Source organism: Salvelinus sp. IW2-2015, linkage group LG2 (genome assembly GCF_002910315.2).
Source record: "Salvelinus sp. IW2-2015 linkage group LG2, ASM291031v2, whole genome shotgun sequence".
Classification (NCBI taxonomy): Eukaryota; Metazoa; Chordata; class Actinopteri; order Salmoniformes; family Salmonidae; genus Salvelinus; species Salvelinus sp. IW2-2015.
Window position 1 is genome coordinate 30,818,245 of NC_036839.1, and position 20,243 is coordinate 30,838,487.

At 45.1% G+C, this 20,243-nt stretch overlaps 2 protein-coding genes and 1 long non-coding RNA gene across 5 annotated transcripts; 2 read left to right on the forward strand and 1 right to left on the reverse strand.

Moving 5' to 3' along the window:
• The first annotated feature begins 3,222 nt into the window (after positions 1–3,222).
• Positions 3,223–7,070, forward strand: LOC111978112 (signal recognition particle receptor subunit beta). Of its 2 annotated transcripts, none has more exons than XM_024007939.3 (7): positions 3,223–3,447; positions 3,943–4,037; positions 4,132–4,230; positions 4,359–4,441; positions 4,894–5,030; positions 5,147–5,201; positions 6,119–7,070. In XM_024007939.3, the coding sequence occupies exons 1-7, from the start codon at positions 3,270–3,272 to the stop codon at positions 6,327–6,329; spliced, it is 858 nt and encodes a 285-aa protein (XP_023863707.1). In that variant the 5' UTR covers positions 3,223–3,269; the 3' UTR covers positions 6,330–7,070. The 2 variants fall into 2 exon arrangements, with proteins under 2 accessions (XP_023863707.1, XP_023863716.1); XM_024007948.3 differs by having other exon boundaries at positions 3,224–3,447; positions 4,132–4,209.
• Positions 7,071–9,823: 2,753 nt separating this feature from the next.
• On the reverse strand, positions 9,824–12,751 carry wdr53 (WD repeat domain 53). 2 transcript variants are annotated; one of them, XR_011481416.1, is made up of 4 exons: positions 12,666–12,751; positions 11,245–11,752; positions 9,979–11,144; positions 9,824–9,886 (listed from the first exon to the last, which is right to left on the reverse strand). XR_011481416.1 is itself a non-coding variant. In XM_024007960.2 (3 exons), exons 2-3 carry the CDS (start codon positions 11,734–11,736, stop codon positions 10,461–10,463), a joined length of 1,176 nt encoding a protein of 391 aa, XP_023863728.1. In that variant the 5' UTR covers positions 11,737–11,752; positions 12,666–12,751; the 3' UTR covers positions 9,824–10,460. The 2 variants fall into 2 exon arrangements, 1 of the variants encoding a protein (XP_023863728.1); XM_024007960.2 differs by having other exon boundaries at positions 9,824–11,144.
• On the forward strand, positions 12,031–17,269 carry LOC111978132 (uncharacterized). The gene is made up of 3 exons (XR_002879114.1): positions 12,031–12,207; positions 13,601–13,889; positions 16,524–17,269. It is a non-coding gene; the product is annotated as an uncharacterized lncRNA (long non-coding RNA).
• Positions 17,270–20,243: the final 2,974 nt, after the last annotated feature.

Sequence of the window (20,243 nt, forward strand, 5' to 3'; positions counted from 1 at the left end):
AGAAGTAGAAGAAGAAGAAGATTGTCAACTGGAGTTTGTGATTCCGGGATTCAGTTCTGTACGGTGTCATAGAGTGGAGGGGTCAGGTGGGGGTTGTGCTACGTTGGTAAAAGAGGGGATGGCGTACGTACACAGTATTTTGGAGATATTAGAATGTGTGGTGATAGAAATATGTATGAATAGAGGTAACATTGTAATAGCTGTCTTCTACAACCCCTACAAACCTCTCCTGTTAGCACAGTTAGAAGGGATTGATTAGACGTTTAGGGGTAGGAAAGTAATATGGTTTGGTGATTTTAATGCCCATAATGAATTTTGGGGACGTAAGCATAAAGATAACGATGGGAATATCGTTGAAGAATTTACAGATAACGGGACTAGTGAGTGTTAATGATGGGAAGGGGAGGAGAATCAATGTGGAAAGGGGTATAAAGTCATGCTTGGAGTTGACATCTGRASTGGTGGCAGGGAGGTGTGAATGGGAAGTGATGAGAGAACCCATGATAGTGAAAGGGGAAAGACCTAGTCAGTTGTWCAAGGTACYGGGGGCTACAATAATCAATATCCATGGAGCAGTGGGTTACCTGCCTTGCTCAGGGGCAGAACAACAAATGTTATACCTTGTCAGCTCAGGGATTTGATCCAGCAACCTTTCGGTTATTGGCCCAACACTCTAACCACTAGGCTACCTGCCGCCGAGTGAGTACGTAAGAATTTAACTGATTGTGTCAGTGTATGCGGCCGAGTTGATGGCCATGATTCTAGGTTTGAGATGGGTGAAGGAGGTTTGAGATGGGTGAAGGAGGTTTGAGATGGGTGAAGGAGGTGAAACAACTCAGAGTGGTGATCTGCTTTGATTGGGCTGCAGTGTTGAGTAGTGTGAAGACGGGCAGGTCGGATAGGACAGACTTGTTTGTGGAGATGATGGTGCTGTTAATGGGATTGGAGAGGATGGGTGTGGAGGGTAAAATGAGAAGTCCGATGTTGTGGTTAAGAATGCTGTGAGGAGAGACGGGGTGGATATTCAGGTCCCGCTGTGCAGCAGAGAAGTGAAGTTCTGGACCCGGGCAAAAGGGCTCGATCTTTGGAAAAGGGGTGGGATGCTGCTTTGCGTGATATATTGTTGTCTCTACCTTCTTGCCCTGTGTGCTGTTGTCTGTGACCAATACTCTTTGTTCCATGTTGTGTTGCTTCCATGTTGTTGTCATGTTGTGTTGCTACCATGCTGTGTTGTCATGTGTTGCTGCCTTGCTATGTTGTTGTCTTAGGTCTCTCTCTTTATGTAGTGTTGTGTTGTCTCTCTTGTCGTGATGTGTGTTTTGTCCTATATTTTTTATAAAATGTTTAATCCCAGCCCCCGTCCCCGCAGGAGGCCTTTTGCCTTTTGGTAGGCCGTCATTGTAAATAAAAATTTGTTCTTAACTGACTTACCTACTTAAATAAAGGTTAAATAAATAAATAAATAAATAGTAAGGGGAGGCAATTTTATCTCGTGCAACGTTCAGTAAAGGAAGAGGTGGGGAGTATGGGATGTAGGGCAGAGGAACGGTACATGGTTGTGTATGGTACACTACGGTTTGGTCAAACAGGTTTGAAGTTGTGTAGGGTACACTACGGTTTGGNNNNACAGGTTTGAAGTTGTGTAGGGTACACTACGATTTGGTCACACAGGTTTGAAGTTGTGTAGGGTACACTACAGTTTGGCCACACAGGTTTGAATGCCACATTGTGGATGATAGGGAGACATGATACAGGTCTGTTGGATGAGTGTTTAGTGGAGGAAACGGTGGAGCATGTGTTGATATGTTGTGAACTGTATGACGTAGATGGGGAGAGATTGTGTGAAAGGGTTAGAGAGCCTGGACTGGGTTGGGGTTTGGGTGGTGTGGTGTGGGGGGTGGGGGAGGGAAGTGGGGTCTAGGGCTCTAGAGGTTAGAGAGCTAGAGGGTGTAGGTGGGGGGGGGGGGGGAGTGGTGTCTAGGGCTCTAGAGGGTTAGAGAGGCTAGAGGGTGTAGTGGGGGGAGGAAAGGGAAGTGGTGTCTAGGGCTCTAGAGAGGTTAGAGAGGCTAGAGGGGGTGCAGTTGGGGGAGGAAAGGGAAGTGATGTCTAGGGCTCTAGAGGTTAGAGAGCTAGAGGGGTGTGTAGTGGGGGGAGAAAGGGAAGTGGTGTCTAGGGCTCTAGAGGGTTAGAGAGGCTAGAGGGGGGTGTAGTGGGGGGAGAAAGGGAAGTGGTGTCTAGGGCTCTAGAGGGTTAGAGAGGCTAGAGGGGTGCAGTTGGGGGAGGAAAGGGAAGGGATGTCTAGGGCTCTAGAGGGTTAGAGAGGCTAGAGGGGTGTAGTGGGGGGAGGGAAGTTGTCTAGGGCTCTAGAGGGTTAGAGAGGCTAGAGGGGGGGCAGTTGGGGAGGGAGATGGTGTCTAGGGCTCTAGAGGGTTAGAGGGGTGTAGTGGGGAAGGGAAGTGGTGTCTAGGGCTCTAGAGGGTTAGAGAGGCTGGAGGGGTGCAGTTGGGGGAGGAAAGGAGTGGTGTCTAGGGCTCTAGAGGGTATAGAGAGGCTAGAGGGTGGTGTAGTGGGGAAAGGGAGTGGTGTCTAGGGCTCTAGAGGTTAGAGAGCAGGTGCAGTTGGGGGAGGGAAGTGGTGTCTAGGCTCTAGAGGTTAGAGGGGGTGTGGGGAAAGGGAAGTGGTGTCTAGGGCTCTAGAGGTTAGAGAGGCTAGAGGGGGTGTAGTGGGGGGAGGAAAGGGAAGTGGTGTCTAGGGCTCTAGAGGTTAGAGAGGCTAGAGGGGGTGTAGTGGGGAAAGGGAAGTGGTGTCTAGGGCTCTAGAGGGTTAGAGAGGCTAGAGGGGGTGTAGTGGGGGGAGGGAAGTGGTGTCTAGGGCTCTAGAGGGTTAGAGGGGGTGTAGTGGGAAAGGGAAGTGTGTCTAGGGCTCTAGAGGGTTAGAGAGGCTAGAGGGTGTTAGTGGGGAGGGAAGTGGTGTCTAGGGCTCTAGAGGTTAGAGGGGGTGTTAGTGGGAAAGGGAAGTGGTGTCTAGGGCTCTAGAGGGTTAGAGAGGCTAGGAGGGTGTAGTGGGGGGGGGGGTGGTGTCTAGGGCTCTATGTCACTTTCTTAGAGGAACAGGAACTGATAATTTAATTTAGGTAGGCCGTGACTGGCCTTACACTCCAGTACAGTAGGTGGCAGTGTATGCACCTTAGAGAAGTTGGACGCAATTCGCCAACCTAATCCCGAAGAAGAAGACTGTACACGTGTCCTCAGTGAAGTGACAGCTCAGATATGAAGGCAGATATTGCTACAGAGCCCGGCATCAATATGGAGGAGAAAATAGACGTGGAAGCGGGAGAAAATCCCTTTCAACCTTATTTAGACGCTTTAAAGAAGGTGTTGGAAGACCAAGATCCCATATTTATTATCGGAATTATTGTTTCTTTGGCTGTTGTTGTCATCACTTTTGGTAAGTTTAGCAAGCTAACGTAACTAGCTAAATGAATTCCAGCTCACGTTAACTCAGTGTTGCCCATATCCAGTCCAGGGGTATCACCAAAAGCACACCGTTTTGTTCTAGCCCCGAACAAACATGCGTCKTTCAACTCATTGATGGCCTGATGATTAGTTGACCAGTTCAATCCGATGTGCTTTGCCGGGGCTACAATAAACACGTATACTGTGGAGGTACTCGAGGACCGGAGTTTTGGAACCACTGCGTTAGCTAGCTAGCCTGGCTTCAGCCTGCTGGCTTTCTATGCTATGAGATTTTCAAACAAACTTGTCTTTTATCAAGCCTGCTATCAAAAGGTTCGCTAGCTAACTTGCTAGTAGTGGTCACTAGCGATGTGTCTAGTTAACGTTACTGTACTAGCTACGCTCTTTGTCAGGTGCTCGTCTGCTTTGTTGGCAGCTTTGTATGGTAACTAAAACCAAACCTGCTATTATTGGGTTTACATTTCAGTGTTGTTGAAGCACTTACTAAGCAGAAAAACTGTCCAAAGTGCTGTGCTGCTGGTTGGTCTCTGCGATTCTGGAAAGACCCTTCTCTTTAGTCGAGTGAGTACATCCGTGCAACATATGGCATTATCCATTCCAACTATTTACAGACGGCAGAAGTTGTATGACACTGATGGATGGTCATTGTTTGCAGTTGTTGTCAGGAAAGTTCAAGAAAACCCAGACCTCCATCACAGACAACAGTGCCCCTTACAAAGCCAAGAACGAGAGGGTAAGGGAGGAAACGGATGTGGTGAGGGCAGTGAGTTGGAAGGTCCAGGAATGGATCTAGAACTTTACATTATAAAAAACAAATGCATTTGTCAAATGTGTCACACACTGGCTTGACCGTCCCCCTGTACGCTGTTCTACGGTGTGCAGGGCAGCAGCTGGCTCCTCATTGACCTACCTGGACATGACAGTCTTCGGCCTCAGTATGTGGAGAAGTTCAAGTCAGCTGCCAGGTGAGTAAAGATGAACGGTGTTTGTATTCAGGGGAGGTCTATAATATGGTGCTTGTATTTCAGGTGTAAGGTATCCATGGGAGGTTTATAACTTATCCAAGACATGCCACCAGAGGTCTCTTTACAGTCTCCAAATCCAGAACAGACTATGGGAGGTGTACAGTACTACACTGTGATAACAGCTCAGTGCTTGAGGTGTCACTACAGACACCCTGGTTTAATTCCAGGCTGTATCACAACCGGCCGTGATTGGGAGTTCCATAGGGCGGCGCACAATTGGCCCAGCGTCGTCTGGGTTTTGCCGATGTAATGGAGATCCATATTGAATATGGTGTTTATATTTCAGGTGTGAGGTGTATAATGTGAATAACATGCAGTGCTTGACCTAAGATCAAGATCCTGAGAGACGCCCTCTCACTTTGTCTTTTGTTCTCTCCTCTCCCTGACTGCAGAGCCATGGTGTTTGTGGTGGACAGTGCCATCTTCCAGAAAGAAGTGAGAGACGTGGCTGAGTTCTTGTACTTCCTGTTGACTGACAGTGTAGTGTCCAGGAATGTCCCCTCTCTGATAGTGGCCTGCAACAAGCAAGGTGACACATCACTTGTCAAACCCTCCCTCACCCTCTACAAAAAAACCTCCCCAGAATGACGTTGTGTGCTAATGATTTGAAAGGAGTGTTACTTCATATATTTTGCGTCTCTCTAGATATCACCATGGCAAAATCTGCTAAGCTGATTCGTCAGCAGCTGGAGAAAGAGATGTAAGTAATCATGTTATGAATCCCTTTTTTGACTCCGTGTGTTGTGGAAAGGGAAACACTTCATTGTTTCAAGCTAATGTTAGCAAACATAAGATGGACATTCTGTAGGGCTCTAAAGTGACAACAGTTCACTCGCATTTTGCTCGTGAAAGAAATGAAATGCAAATAACGAAAATGAACTGGTCACATTTTTGTGTGAGGTATGATCTACATTTATTTCTGCGTCCCGTTAGTTTTATTTTCCACGTAACATTATGAGGATCACGCAACCTGATAGACTGCAACTGTAATTATGATTCACGTCACAAAAAGCATGACAAAAGTATAAAAAAATATATATATATATATATAAACATCTTGGCATTAAATGGAGTCGGTAGTTTAGAAGACTGAGCGATGAAGAATGAGTGTTCGGTATTAGCTATAGAGGCAATGCTTCTAAAAATGCTTTGGCATTAGATTTGCGAGTTGAATCTTTAATTTGRCACGCGCYTCTGGTACTCTAAAAAGTTGGACAGGGTTCACGGTTCTGCCAACACCAGGACCAGGACCGGGATAATACCAGTTGAGAAAGACACGCAAGTAATCCTCCTGTTACCAACACCAGGACCGGGATGATACCAGTGTCACGACACTCGTTAGTACCATGGCAAGGAAACAAAAAACGAAGCGGATTTAACTTCTTTAGGAGAACAGTCCTAATGTTGAAAACAAACATTACTGTTGTCATCCAGAGTGACATGTATTTATTTTCCAAGCTGTAGCACAATATTTTACATACAACTAGTTTAAGGACCGAATCGTTCTGTTTTTTTGCCATAAAAAATATTTTCTTACTGTTAGTCACATTCATAATTTTAAATGGAAGTATGATTCTACAGAATGTATTGATCCTAACCTTTCCCGTTTCCCCTCAGGAACACACTGAGAGTGACACGGTCTGCGACTCTGGGCGCCCAGGATGGGTCTGCGGGGGCCACCGTGCACCTGGGGAAAAAAGGCAAGGACTTTGAGTTCAGCCAGCTGCCCATGAAGGTGGAGTTCCTGGAGTGCAGCGCCCGAGGCAGCAAGGGGGAGGACGGGGAGGCAGACATCGCCAGCCTCGAGAAGAGCCTGGCCAAGCTGTGAGATGACTGGGTCTCTTTATTGACCATTTAGTTCCCGTAGGTCACTACTTTGGCCCAAGAGCCATTTAGTTCCCATAGGTCACTACTTTGGCCAAGAGCTCTTGAGTGGGGTGCATTATGGGGAATTAGGCTAAGGTCTCTCAGCATATCAGGTATCTTCGTCAGTCCTCAGGACTCCAGACTCAACTACACTATGGAAGTGAGTTGTGCTGACATCACAAGGTCAGCAGTGGTACTTGATGTATTGAATGCTAATTTTGCGAAAATATCTGATAATTTCAATTTTTTTGTTGCTTTTGCTCGTCTCTAGCAGGTGTTACTTTGTGTCTAGTAAATGACCCGTCCTRTTCATAGTGGATAGTCTCACCCACTGCTATGAAACAATGGCAATATCTATTTCTACTATTAGTTTTTTTCCCCTCATCAGCATTTGAATAATCCATCAATCATGATATCCTGCGAATGAGACGAGATATTTCACTAAACCCACCTCAGGCGACCTATCGGATTTCTCCATTTTAGATTACAGCAGTTTGTATTCCGAACACAGATTTTGGTTCCTTTTTGGAATGGGTTAGTTGAATGTTCCATCCGTTTGTATTGTGGTCCAGTGCATTCTGTAGTTCCAACACCTTTTTAAAAGGGGGAAGTTGACCYTGAATCTGTATGACTTTTAGCCAAATAGGAATGTTCTTATGTTTTTGTCTTGTTCAGCTTGTAAATAAAATCTGTTTTTATGGTTTATTGGTGAGTGCAACATCATTGTGACATCAACGCTGTGAAAGAAAAAGCTTACTGACAAGGTTGAGTCATACACACTGCAAGACTTTTTTTTTAATTGGATAAAAAAATCAATACTTTTTTTTTTTGGACCTGGTATGACTCAATAATACATCCTTACCTAGCTGCTGACATCTTGACTGATATTGACTCGATTGTATAAAAAATACAGTGATATTCAATCTGATTGTAGGTCATGGGCATTGTGGCTCTTTTTAAAGGGTATGTTCCGGCATTTGCTGATATCCCATTCACGGTAAAAAGTTACATATGTCGGCTCAATCAGAAATTGCCTTAAAAAGCTGCAATGCCTTGCAATACTCTGAGTACACCAAACATGAGGAACACTTTCCTAATACCCTCCCTCCCTCCGTTTTCCCTCAGAACAGCCTGTTGGTCGGGGCATGGACTCTACAAGGTGTTGAAAGCGTTCCACAGGGATGCTGGCCCATGTTGACTCCAATGCTTCCCACAGTTGTGTCAAATTGTCTGGATGTCCTTTGGGTGGTGGACCATTCTTGACACACACAGGAAACTGTTGTGTGGAAAAACCCAGCAGTGTTGTAACTCTTGACACATACCGGTGTGCCTGGCACCTACTACCATACCCCGTTCAAAGGCACTTAAATATTTTGTCTTGCCCATTCAACTTGTCTCCTCCCCTTCATCTACACTGATTGAAGTGGATTTAACAGGTGACATCAATAAGGGATCATAGCTTTCACCTGGTCAGTCTGTGTCATGGAAAGAGAAGGTGTTCTTAATGTTTTGTATACTCAGTGTATGTACACTACATGACAAAGTATGGACACCTGCTCGTCGAACATCTCATTTTAAAATCATTGGCATCAATATGGAGTCGGTCCCCCCTTTGTTGCTATAAAAGCCTTCTTCTGTAAAGGTCCTTCCCCAAACTGTTGCCACAAATTTGGACGCACAGAATCGTCTAGAATGTCATTGTATGCTGTAGCATTAAGATTTCCCTCACTGGGAACTAAAGGGTCTAGACCGAACCATGAAAAACAGCCCCGGACCATTATTCCTCATCCACCAAACTTTACAGTTGGCACTATGCATAGCGTTCTACCGCGCAACCTCCAAACCCAGATTCGTCCGTCGGACTGCCAGATGGTGAAGCGTGATTCATCACTCCAGAGTCCAATGGCGGTGAGCTTTACACCACTCCAGCTGACGCTTGGCATTGCGCGTGGTTGAGGCTTGTGTGCTCAGCCATGGCATCTTTAGCAGGACAGAAATTTAACTAACTGACTTGTTGGAAAGGTGACATCCTTTGACGGCGCCACGTTGAAAGTCACCGAGCTCTTCAGTAAGGGCCATTCTACTGCCAATGTTTGTCTATGGAGATTGCATGGCTGTGTGCTCGAATTTAATACACCTGTCGGCAACGGGTGTGGCTGAAATAGCCGAATCCACTAATGTGAAGGGCTGTCCACATACTGCTGTATATATAGTCTACATGCATATATACATTCAGGAAAGACAAAACTCCACTCAGCACGTTTGTAATTAAGCTCCATTGTAGTAAAACTGATGACAAACATCCTGTCACACCAACCAATATAGTTTTACCAGCAACAAGATTAGTGGCTAATGGAGTGAGATTGTTTAAATGGAATCATATCCTTTTCAGTGGCACATCTGGTTTGTACATATTGTCAAGCGAGGGGTCAGGTGTGTTTGCGAGGCAGAGGACTTTGGTATAAGTCAGTGTTTCCCAACGGCCGGTCCTCCAGTACTTAAAGCCGTACACGTTTTTTTGTTGTAGCCCTGAAAGAAAAAAAACAGACCTCCTTCAACTCATTGAGGGCTTGATGATTAGTTGACAAGAGGTATCAGGGTGTGCTTGTCCTGGGCTACAATAAAAATGTGTAGTGTTGGGGGTAATTGACTGGAGTTGGGAAACATTGGTGTTAAGTCCAGTCAGGCAAGTTGAGGGAGGAAGCTGATAAACTAGCACAGTGACACCAGTAACATCTGCCTAATCTTGACATGGCACAGTCTTATCATTGTTGAGCTGATCAAACATCTGCGTCTATCTTCACCCCTCTGGTTTGTCATGGTGCAGTCCTATCAGATGGTCCTGTCTTCACCCCCCTGGTTTGTCATGGTGCAGTCCTATCAGAGGACTGTCTCCCCCCACTGGTTTGTCATGGTGCAGTCCATATCAGATGGACCTGTCTTCACCCCCTGGTTTGTCATGGTGCAGTCCTATCAGATGGACCTGTCTTCACCCCCCTGGTTTGTCATGGTGCAGTCCTATCAGATGGTCTGTCTTCACCCCCCTGGTTTGTCATGGTGCAGTCCTATCAGATGGACCTGTCTTCACCCCGCCTGGTTTGTCATGGTGCAGTCCTATCAGATGTGACCTGTCTTCACCCCCCTGGTTTGTCATGGTGCAGTCCTATCAGATGGACTGTCTTACCCCCTGGTTTTGTCATGGTGCAGTCCTATCAGATGGACCTGTCTTCACCCCCTGGTTTGTCATGGTGCAGTCCTATCAGATGGACTTGTCTTCACCCCCCTGGTTTTGTCATGGTGCAGTCCTATCAGATGTCTGTCTTCACCCCCCTGGTTTGTCATGGTGCAGTCCTATCAGATGGACCTGTCTTCACCCCCCTGGTTTGTCATGGTGCAGTCCTATCAGATGGACCTGTCTTCACCCCCTGGTTTGTCATGGTGCAGTCCTATCAGATGGTCCTGTCTTCACCCCCCTGGTTTGTCATGGTGCAGTCCTATCAGATGGACCTGTCTTCACCCCTGGTTTGTCATGGTGCAGTCCTATAAGATGGACCTGTCTTCACCCCCTCGGTTTGTCATGGTGCAGTCCTATCAGATGGACCTGTCTTCACCCCTGGTTTGTCATGGTGCAGTCCTATCAGATGGACCTGTCTTCACCCCTCTGGTTTGTCATGGTGCATGGTGCAAGTCCTATCAGATGGTCAGTGTTTCAGTCTTTTTGAAGGGGAGAACCCTGCTGATAAAGACATTGTTCAGTCCTCCTTTAGGTGGATGCCTCTGGTTAAAGAAGGTTCTGTCTGCCAGTCTTATTACACAGACAGGCTGATGATACTATCGCTCAGTGAGCAAAACTCAGAGGAAGGAGGGCCCCTTAAACTACTAAGTAATACAAGGTAAGGCAGTCTGTATATTGCTACAGCCAAAGAGTAGACAGACAGGTTAGTTCTATAGACCAGCCAGACAGTAGACAGACAGGTTAGGTCTATAGACCAGCCAGAGAGTAGACAGACAGGTTAGGTCTATAGACCAGCCAAAGAGTAGACAGACAGGTTAGGTCTATAGACCAGCCAGAGAGTAGACAGACAGGTTACGTCTATAGACCAGCCAGAGAGTAGACAGACAGGTTAGGGCTCTGGTCAGCCACCACAAGGCTGGGCTCTCCTCTCAGCAGAGTGGGACACACCCAGTTCACCTTGTCCCCATGGCTGAAGCTGAGTTTAGGTCCTGACTTCAGGGCCTCCTCCGTGCCTGGTGACTGATCCACTCTGCTGCCCTCCTCCACCTCTTCCTCCTCCCTCTCCTTCTTAGTCTCCTCTTTTGCCTGCTGGGACTTGGCCTGGAGTTTGGCTTTAGCCCTGGCCTTGGATCTCCTGCGGTGGGCTGGTGCTGCTTGTGGCTTGCCCTGATCCTCAACAGTAACTACCGGGTTCTGACTTAGGTCCCAGAGGGCCACCATGCCGTCGTTGCCCCCAGTTGCCAGCCAGTATGGGTGGGGTAAGAAGCTAAGGAAGTGGGCCTGTGAGGCTCCCTGGCTGTGGGCCTTGATGGCCCCCTGCTGGTCCAGTTTGGAGCCACTGCCGACCCGCATCAGGTGCACACGTCCGTCCTCGGCGGCGCAGGCCAAAACATTCCCGCAGGTTGCTACAGAGACGCAGTGGGCCAGAGGTGGGTTGAAGAGCTGACCGGCCTTCTGCTGATGGCCCTCCTCTTCCTCAGCCACTTCCTGCAGGTTGAGGGTCCAGACGGGGCGGGTCTTCTGTAGGCTCCACAACATCACCTGCAGGAGATTGAGGACAGAAGGGGTCAAGACATGCTTACTTAGTCAAACAGGGTACTCTCAAGCATGCCCTTTCTTTCTCCATCTCCAGTCATCTCACCTGCATGTCGAGCCCGGCTGAGACCAAGTTGTTGGGCCTGAGAGGGCGGAAAGCCACAGAMGAGACGATGTTGGTGTGTCTGCGGAGCGTCCTGTTTACTTTGCCCCCCGGCAGCTCTAGCACCCTCACCACCCCTGAGTCATCAGCCACGGCCAGAGCTGAGCCTGTCTCATTCAGAGCCAGAGAGTTGATCTCCTCCTCTCCCGCACCCTGCAGCTCCTCTACCGCCCCCTTCAGGCTCCTAGGGTCCAGTACGCTCACCATCTCCCCGTGGGACACATACAACAGGCCTGGAGCCGCCGGTGAGAACACAGCGSTGGTCACATCATCCCCGCTGGGCAGACGGAGACTAGCTAACACCTTTCCCTCCTGGTTCCACACTGTTACCTCACCCTCCTCTGAGCCAGAGGCTAGGAGACCCTCCGGAKCCCCAGAGGCCCCCACACACAGCACTGGGGTGGAGTGACCCTCACACCACTGCCTGCTGGCCATGATCACATTGGCATACCTGGGGTGAAGCAGAATATATATACTACATATAAATAAATACTACATAAGGTGGTATCTTTTGCTAACAGTGACATGACCCTGTACATATCTAGCTGTAAAAAAAAAACACTGCAGAACGTTTTGATACAGTAAAAGTAACTGGTAGCTACAGATTATTACACCAGACAATGTAATTTAACCAAAGATTGTTGGTATCTCTGACTTGGGAGTTTGGGGAGAGTAGGGTAAATTGAAACCAGACACATCACCTGAGACATGCGCAGACCCATGTAAACACGTGCACGAGCTCGGCAAGTATGCATGCGTCTCGTGCTTATCCTTCAGGTGATTTTATATCTGAACGCACTACTGTTACCAACGCTTTGAAACCTTTAATGCAATTATACTTTCCTGTGGATATATTGTCTCACATTCCTACCTCAAGAGGACCAACCAGCACAGCCAACCGGTTAAGTACGTTCAAATATCATTTTATTCAACGTGATGGCTTGAAGAGGTCGTAAGAGTTAACTTTCCTGATTCAAATGCTAATTTATACCTGACAGAATTCAACGTCGGGTCTCCAGGCGACCTAATTAACCTTAACTCCCAGTAATGGATAACACAAATCTTTGTTAAAACCACATCTGGTGTTAAACAGTAGCTACAGTAACTGGTAGGCCTATAAATAGTCATGATATTATTTGGATGTCTTTATTTATGTAATAGGACAGAAGTCAAATCTAGCAAAGGACTAACCATGTGTTTACCAGAACGCTGAAGCTATGCTAGTTAAGGTAGCATGTTAACACAACTATCGAAACACTTTAGCTCGATGTCATTGGCGAAATATTTGCTAATAACGCATATGACATAACACAGCACCACTAAATTAAATAAACGTTCAGCATATGTGACGTTTCACACTTTACCTTTCTCACGAACGTTAGCTTCCCCTGTTCGAAAACTACTTGTAAAGTCGCACATCGATGACATCAGAGGGTAGGTAACTTGACACAATCATCTGCATGAAAATAGCCGTAAAGCCTATTTCACAATGGGAAAACAATCATTTCTACCACACAGTATTCTTTTATTTGATTTATGTTTGATCTCCATTACCCCGAGTGGCGCCTCGGTCTAAAGCACTGCATCTCAGTTCAAGAGGCGTCACTATAGTACCTGGTTCGAATCCAGGCAGTATCACATCCGGCCGTGATTGGGAGTCCCATAGGGCGAACAATTGGTTGGCCCAGCGTCGTCCGTGTTTGGCGGAGTAGGCCATCATTGTAAATAAGAATTTGTTCTTAACTGACTTGCCTAGTTAAATATAGTTAATAAATAAATTACCATCCTCAAACTGATTTATATGAAATGAGGTTTCATGGGTATTACGCCTATAGCAGTATTGACTGTAAATATTTCTATGCTTGCTGACAGGTTAGGTTTATACAACTGAAATGTGACATAGTAAACTCCTAAAGTCATGCAGGTAGAGTTGACAGAACCTCCCTCTTTTTGTTAAATGTACATAGAAAGTGATGTCTTTCATGATCAACTAACATGCTTTGTGTCCAGGTCTACTGTAAGAAGACTGTGTTGGATGGTGCTACTGAATTCTGTCATTCTTCTGAGATAACTAAACAGTAATGCACTTCTACAGACTAAATACAAGCATATTCGGCAGAAATAATTCAGTTGCCTTCAACAGCAGATTAAGGACACAGTGGAGATACTCGGGCATTCAAACTCTATAAACTGTTGTGCCAAGGGATGGGCTTGAGAGAGCACACTTGAGCTAAAATAGGTATCTCTGTCACTCTCTCTGTCTTTCTCTGTCTCTCTCTCTCTCTGTCTCTTCCTATAGTGGTAAGGCTGAAAATGAGGAACACAATGGTTGCTGCCTGCTGATTCGTCCAAAACTGCACTTCTGATGAGTGTGGTCCATTTCTGGATCGGTGAACGTAACACCATCCTGTCAGACTGAAGGAAGAACAGACAGAGGACACCAGGGCTATAACACACACACACACGCACACACACACACGCAACCACACACGCAACCACACACACGCTCTCACCCAAAAGTGCATCCATATGCTGACACATAGATTCTCACAAAGCTCATCTCACACTCCCTGTCAAAATATTTCACCGTAAGTATAGTTCCTTCTAGTTTTCAGGTTACTCTCTCTCTATGCATCTATAGTTTAGAAACAATATCTAACAGCTGAAGTTGTGAAGAGCTGACCCGTGTGGAATATCTAACGGTCACAGCTGTGCTGTCTTCAGATGGTAGCTTAAGGCCACTACGCGCTTTACGCAAACGCAGRGACCGACCATAGTTTTCTATGTAGTTCTACATACACTACCGGTCAAAAGTTTGGACACACCTACTCATTCAAGAGTTTTTCTTAATTTTTTMGACTGTTTTCTACATTGTAGGATAATAGTGACGACATCAAACTATGAAATAACACACATGGGGATCATGTAGTAACCAAAAAGTGTTAAACAAATATTTTTGATTTGAGATTCTTCAAATAGACACCCTTTGCCTTGATGACAGCTTTGTAAATGCTTGGCATTCTCAACCAGCTTCACCTGGAATGCTTTTCCAACAGTCTTGAAGGAGTTCCCACATATGCTGAGCACTCGTTGGCTGCTTATCCTTCACTCTGCTGTCTATCTCATCCCAAATCATCTAAATTTGGTTGAGGTCGGGGGATTGTGGAGGACAGGTCATCTGATGCAGCACTCCATCACTCTCCTTCTTGGTCAAATAGCTCTTACACAGCCTTGTGGTGTGTTGGGTCATTGTCCTGTTGAAAAACAAATGATAATCCCARTAAGCCCAAACCAGATGGGATGGCGTATCGCTGCAGAATGCTGTGGTAACCATGCTGGTTAAGTGTGCCTTGAATTCTAAATAAATCACAGACAGTGTCGCCAGCAAAGCATCCACACACAATCACACCTTCTCCTCCATGCTTTACGGTGGGAAATACACATGCTGAGATCATCGTTTCACCCACACCACGTCTCACAAAGACACAGTGGTTGGAACCAAAAGTCTCCAATTTGGACTCCAGACCAAAGGACAAATTTCTACCGGTCTAATGTCCATTGCTTGTGTTTCTTGGCCCAAGCAAGTCTCTTCTTCTTATTGGTGTTCTTTAGTAGTGGTTTCTTTCCAGTTTCATCATAGTGCTTGATGGTTTAGTTCTTGACATTTTCTGCATTGACTGACCTTCATGTCTTAAAGTAATGATGAACTGTCGTTTCTCATTGCTTATTTGAGCTGTTCTTGCCATAATATGGACTTGGTCTTTTACCAAATAGGGCTATCTTCTGTATACCCCGCCTACCTTGTCACAACACAACTGATTGGCTCAAACGCATTAAGAAGGAATAAATTCCACAAATGAACTTTTAACAAGGCACACCTGTTAATTGAAATGCATTCCAGGTGACTACCTCATGAAGCTGGTTGAGAGAATGCCAAGAGTGTGCAAAGCTGTCATCAAGGCAAAGGGTGGCTATTTTAAAGAATCTCAAATATAAAATATAGTTGGATTTGTTTACTACATGATTCCATATGTGTTATTTCATAGTTTTGATGTCTACATTATTATTATACAATGTAGAAAATAGTCAAAATAAAGAAAAACCTTTGAATGAGTAGGTGTTCTAAAACTTTTGACCGGTAGTGTACTTTTTTGCTGCACAAATTTTGGAACGGACCGTATAGGTCACTCCATCACTCTGTTTGCATAAGGTGTTAGGGCCCTATGGCCACACGATGTGTTTTTCTACAGTTAAATTCAGTCTATTATAATTGTTATATTCTGTTATACACTGCTCAAAAAAATAAAGGGAACACTTAAACAACACAATGTAACTACAAGTCAATCACACTTCTGTGAAATCAAACTGTCCACTTKGGAAGCAACACTGATTGACAATAAATTTCACATGCTGTTGTGCAAATGGAATAGACAAAAGGTGGAAATTATAGGCAATTAGCAAGACACCCCCAGTAAAGGAATGGTTCTGCAGGTGGTGACCACAGACCACTTCTCAGTTCCTATGCTTCCTGGCTGATGTATTGGTCACTTTTGAATGCTGGTGGTGCTTTCACTCTAGTGGTAGCATGAGACGGAGTCTACAACCCACACAAGTGGCTCAGGTAGTGCACAAAGGTGGAGGTAGCGGTCCTGCTGCTGGGTTGTAGCCCTCCTACGGCCTCCTCCACGTCTCCTGATGTACTGGCCTGTCTCCTGGTAGCCCTCCATGCTCGGACACTACGCTGACAGACACAGCAAACCTTCTTGCCACAGCTCGCATTGATGTGCCATCCTGGATGAGCTGCATTACCTGAGCCACTTGTGTGGGTTGTAGACTCCGTCTCATGCTACCACTAGAGTGAAAGCACCGCCAGCATTCAAAAGTGACCAAACATCAGCCAGGAAGCATAGGAACTGAGAAGTGGTCTGTGTCACTACCTGCAGAACCACTCCTTATTGGGGGTGTCTTGCTATAGCCTATAATTTCCACCTTTTGTCTATTCCATTTGCACAACAGCATTAGCAATGTATTGTCAATCAGTGTTGCTTCCTAAGTGGACAGTTTGATTTCACAGAAGTGTGATTGACTTGGAGTTACATTGTGTTGTTTAAGTGTTCCCTTTATTTTTTTGAGCAGTGTATTAAGAAGATATGTCCATGTTATGATTCAGCTGAAATACTAAGGTTATATTGAGAATCCAATACATTTCCACTTTGCTTCAGATGGCGATGGGTGAGACGGTGTGAGAGAGATGGGAGGATGTGAACGAAATGAGAATCAATGAAACAAGAGACAACAAATGACTGGAAGAGAAGAACAAAGGGGGGGGGGGGGTGCACGTCATAGGTCAGACCACAATGGTTCTTAAAGCCTGTGGTCTTTTAAAGAATGCTGACAGTGATGGGGAGGTGTTCTACTTTGGAAGCCCGTGTCTCTGCTACTGTCATGTGATCACAGCTGTCTCTGCTACTGTCATGTGATCACAGCTGTCTCTGCTACTAGCTACTGTCATGTGACCACAGTTGTCTCTGCTACTGTCATGTGACCACAGCTGTCTCTGCTACTGTCATGTGATCACAGTTGTCTCTGCTACTGATTTGACACACACACACATATTTACTCTACTTTGTTCATGTGTTTCACCTAACCTCATGACCAAAAATACACAGAACCCTCTGAAGTCTTTGGTGGTGTTATGTGGACTGTGCCAATGTGCATTCTATAGGAAGTGCATCTCTATAGATGAAACTAACACTAACGTATGGTTGTATTGGATATGTGAGACGTACACTTCTATGTTTCTATTCCACTCTCTGGATGATTCTGACTGTGTATCTCTCTTAGTTGGGCAGCATATCAACTCTGATAACATGGTCTTGAACCCGTTAGATATTAATGAAACCAAGGATATCAACTCTGATAACATGGTCTTTAACCCGTTAGATATGAATGAAACCAAGGATATCAACTCTGAAAGAGATAAACTTTAATGCATTTATATCTTCTGTGGATATATTGTCTCAATTCCTACCTCAAGAGGACAACCAGCAGCCAACGGGTTAAGTACGTTCAAATATCATTTTATTCAACGTGATGGCTTGAAGAGGTCGTAAGAGTTAACTTTCCTGATTCAATGCTAATTTATACCTGACAGAATTCAACGTCGGGTCTCCGGCGACCTAATTAACCTTAACTCCCAGTAATGGATAACACAAATCTTTGTTAAAACCACATCTGGTGTTAAACAGTAGCTACAGTAACTGGTAGGCCTATAAATAGTCATGAAATTATTTGGATGTCTTTATTTATGTAATGGACAGAAGTCAAATCTAGCAAAGGACTAACCTGTGTTTACCAGAACGCTGAGCTATGCTAGTTAAGGTAGCATGTTAACACAACTATCGAAACACTTAGCTCGATGTCATTGGCGAAATATTTGCTAATAACGCATATGACATAAACACAGCACCACTAAATTAAATAAACGTTCAGCAATGTGACGTTTCACACTTTACCTTTCTCACGAACGTTAGCTTCCCCTGTTCGAAAACTACTTGTAAAGTCGCACATCGATGACATCAGAGGGTAGGTAACTGACACAATCATCTGCATGAAAATAGCCGTAAAGCCTATTTCACAATGGGAAAACAATCATTTCTACCACACAGTATTCTTTTATTTGATTTATGTTTGATTCCATTACCCCGAGTGGCGCTCGGTCTAAAGCACTGCATCTCAGTTCAAGAGGCGTCACAATAGTCGGTTCGAATCCAGGCAGTATCACATCCGGCGTGATTGGGAGTCCCTTAGGGCGAACAATTGGTTGGCCCAGCGTCGTCCGTGTTTGGCGGAGTAGGCATCATTGTAAATAAGAATTTGTTCTTAATGACTTGCCTAGTTAAATAATTTAATAAATAAATTACCATCCTCAAACTGATTTATATGAAATGAGGTTTCATGGGTATTACGCCTATAGCAGTATTGACTGTAAATATTTCTATGCTTGCTGACAGGTTAGGTTTATACAACTGAAATGTGAATAGTAAACTCCTAAAGTCATGCAGGTAGAGTTGACAGAACCTCCCTCTTTTTGTTAATGTACATAGAAAGTGATGTCTTTCATGATCACAACATGCTTTGTGTCCAGGTCTACTGTAGAAGACTGTGTTGGATGGTGCTACTGAATTCTGTCATTCTTCTGAGATAACTAAACAGTAATGCACTTCTACAGACTAAATACAAGCATATTCGGCAGAAATAATTCAGTTGCCTTCAACAGCAGATTAAGGACACAGTGGAGTACTCGGGCATTCAAACTCTATAAACTGTTGTGCCAAGGATGGGCTTGAGAGAGCACACTTGGCTAAAATAGGTATCTCTGTCACTCTCTGTCTTTCTCTGTTCTTCTCTCTCTGTCTCTTCCTATAGTGTAAGGCTGAAAATGAGGAACACAATGGTTGCTGCCTGCTGATTCGTCCAAAACTGCACTTCTGATGAGTGTGGTCCATTTCTGGATGGTGAACGTAACACCATCCTGTCAGACTGAAGGAAGAACAGACAGAGGACACCCAGGGCTATAACACACACACACACGCACACACACAGCACAGCAACCACACACGCAACCACACACACACGCTCTCACCCAAAAGTGCATCCATATGCTGACACATAGATTCTCACAAAGCTCATTCACACTCCTGTCAAAATATTTCACCGTAAGTATAGTTCCTTCTAGTTTTCAGGTTACTCTCTCTCTATGCATCTATAGTTTTAGAAACAATATCTAACAGCTGAAGTTGTGAAGAGCTGACCCGTGTGGAATATCTAACGGTCACAGCTGTCTGTCTTCAGATGGTAGCTTAAGCCACTACGCGCTTTACGCAAACGCAGGACCGACCATAGTTTTCTATGTAGTTCTACATACACTACCGGTCAAAAGTTTGGACACACCTACTCATTTCAAGAGTTTTTCTTAATTTTTTGACTGTTTTCTACATTGTAGGATAATAGTGACGACATCAAACTATGAAATAACACACATGGGGATCATGTAGTAACCAAAAAGTGTTAAACAAATATTTTTGATTTGAGATTCTTCAAATAGACACCCTTTGCCTTGATGACAGCTTTGTAAATGCTTGGCATTCTCAACCAGCTTCACCTGGAATGCTTTTCCAACAGTCTTTGAAGGAGTTCCACATAATGCTGAGCCACTCGTTGGCTGCTTATCCTTCACTCTGCTGTCTATCTCATCCCAAATCATCTAAATTTGGTTGAGGTCGGGGATTGTGGAGGACAGGTCATCTGATGCAGCACTCCATCACTCTCCTTCTTGGTCAAATAGCTCTTACACAGCCTTGTGGTGTGTTGGGTCATTGCTGTTGAAAAACAAATGATAATCCCATAAGCCCAAACCAGATGGGATGGCCGTATCGCTGCAGAATGCTGTGGTAACCATGCTGGTTAAGTGTGCCTTGAATTCTAAATAATCACAGACGTGTCGCCAGCAAAGCTACCACACACAATACACCTTCTCCTCCATGCTTTACGGTGGGAAATACACATGCTGAGATCATCGTTTCACCCACACCACGTCTCACAAAGACACAGTGGTTGGAACCAAAAGTCTCCAATTTGGACTCCAGACCAAAGGACAAATTTTACCGGTCTAATGTCCATTGCTTGTGTTTCTTGGCCAAGCAAGTCTCTTCTTCTTATTGGTGTTCTTTAGTAGTGGTTTCTTTCCAGTTTCATCATAGTGCTTGATGGTTTAGTTCTTGACATTTTCTGCATTGGACTGACCTTCATGTCTTAAAGTAATGATGAACTGTCGTTTCTCATTGCTTATTTGAGCTGTTCTTGCCATAATATGGACTTGGTCTTTTACCAAATAGGGCTATCTTCTGTATACCCGCCTACCTTGTCACAACACAACTGAT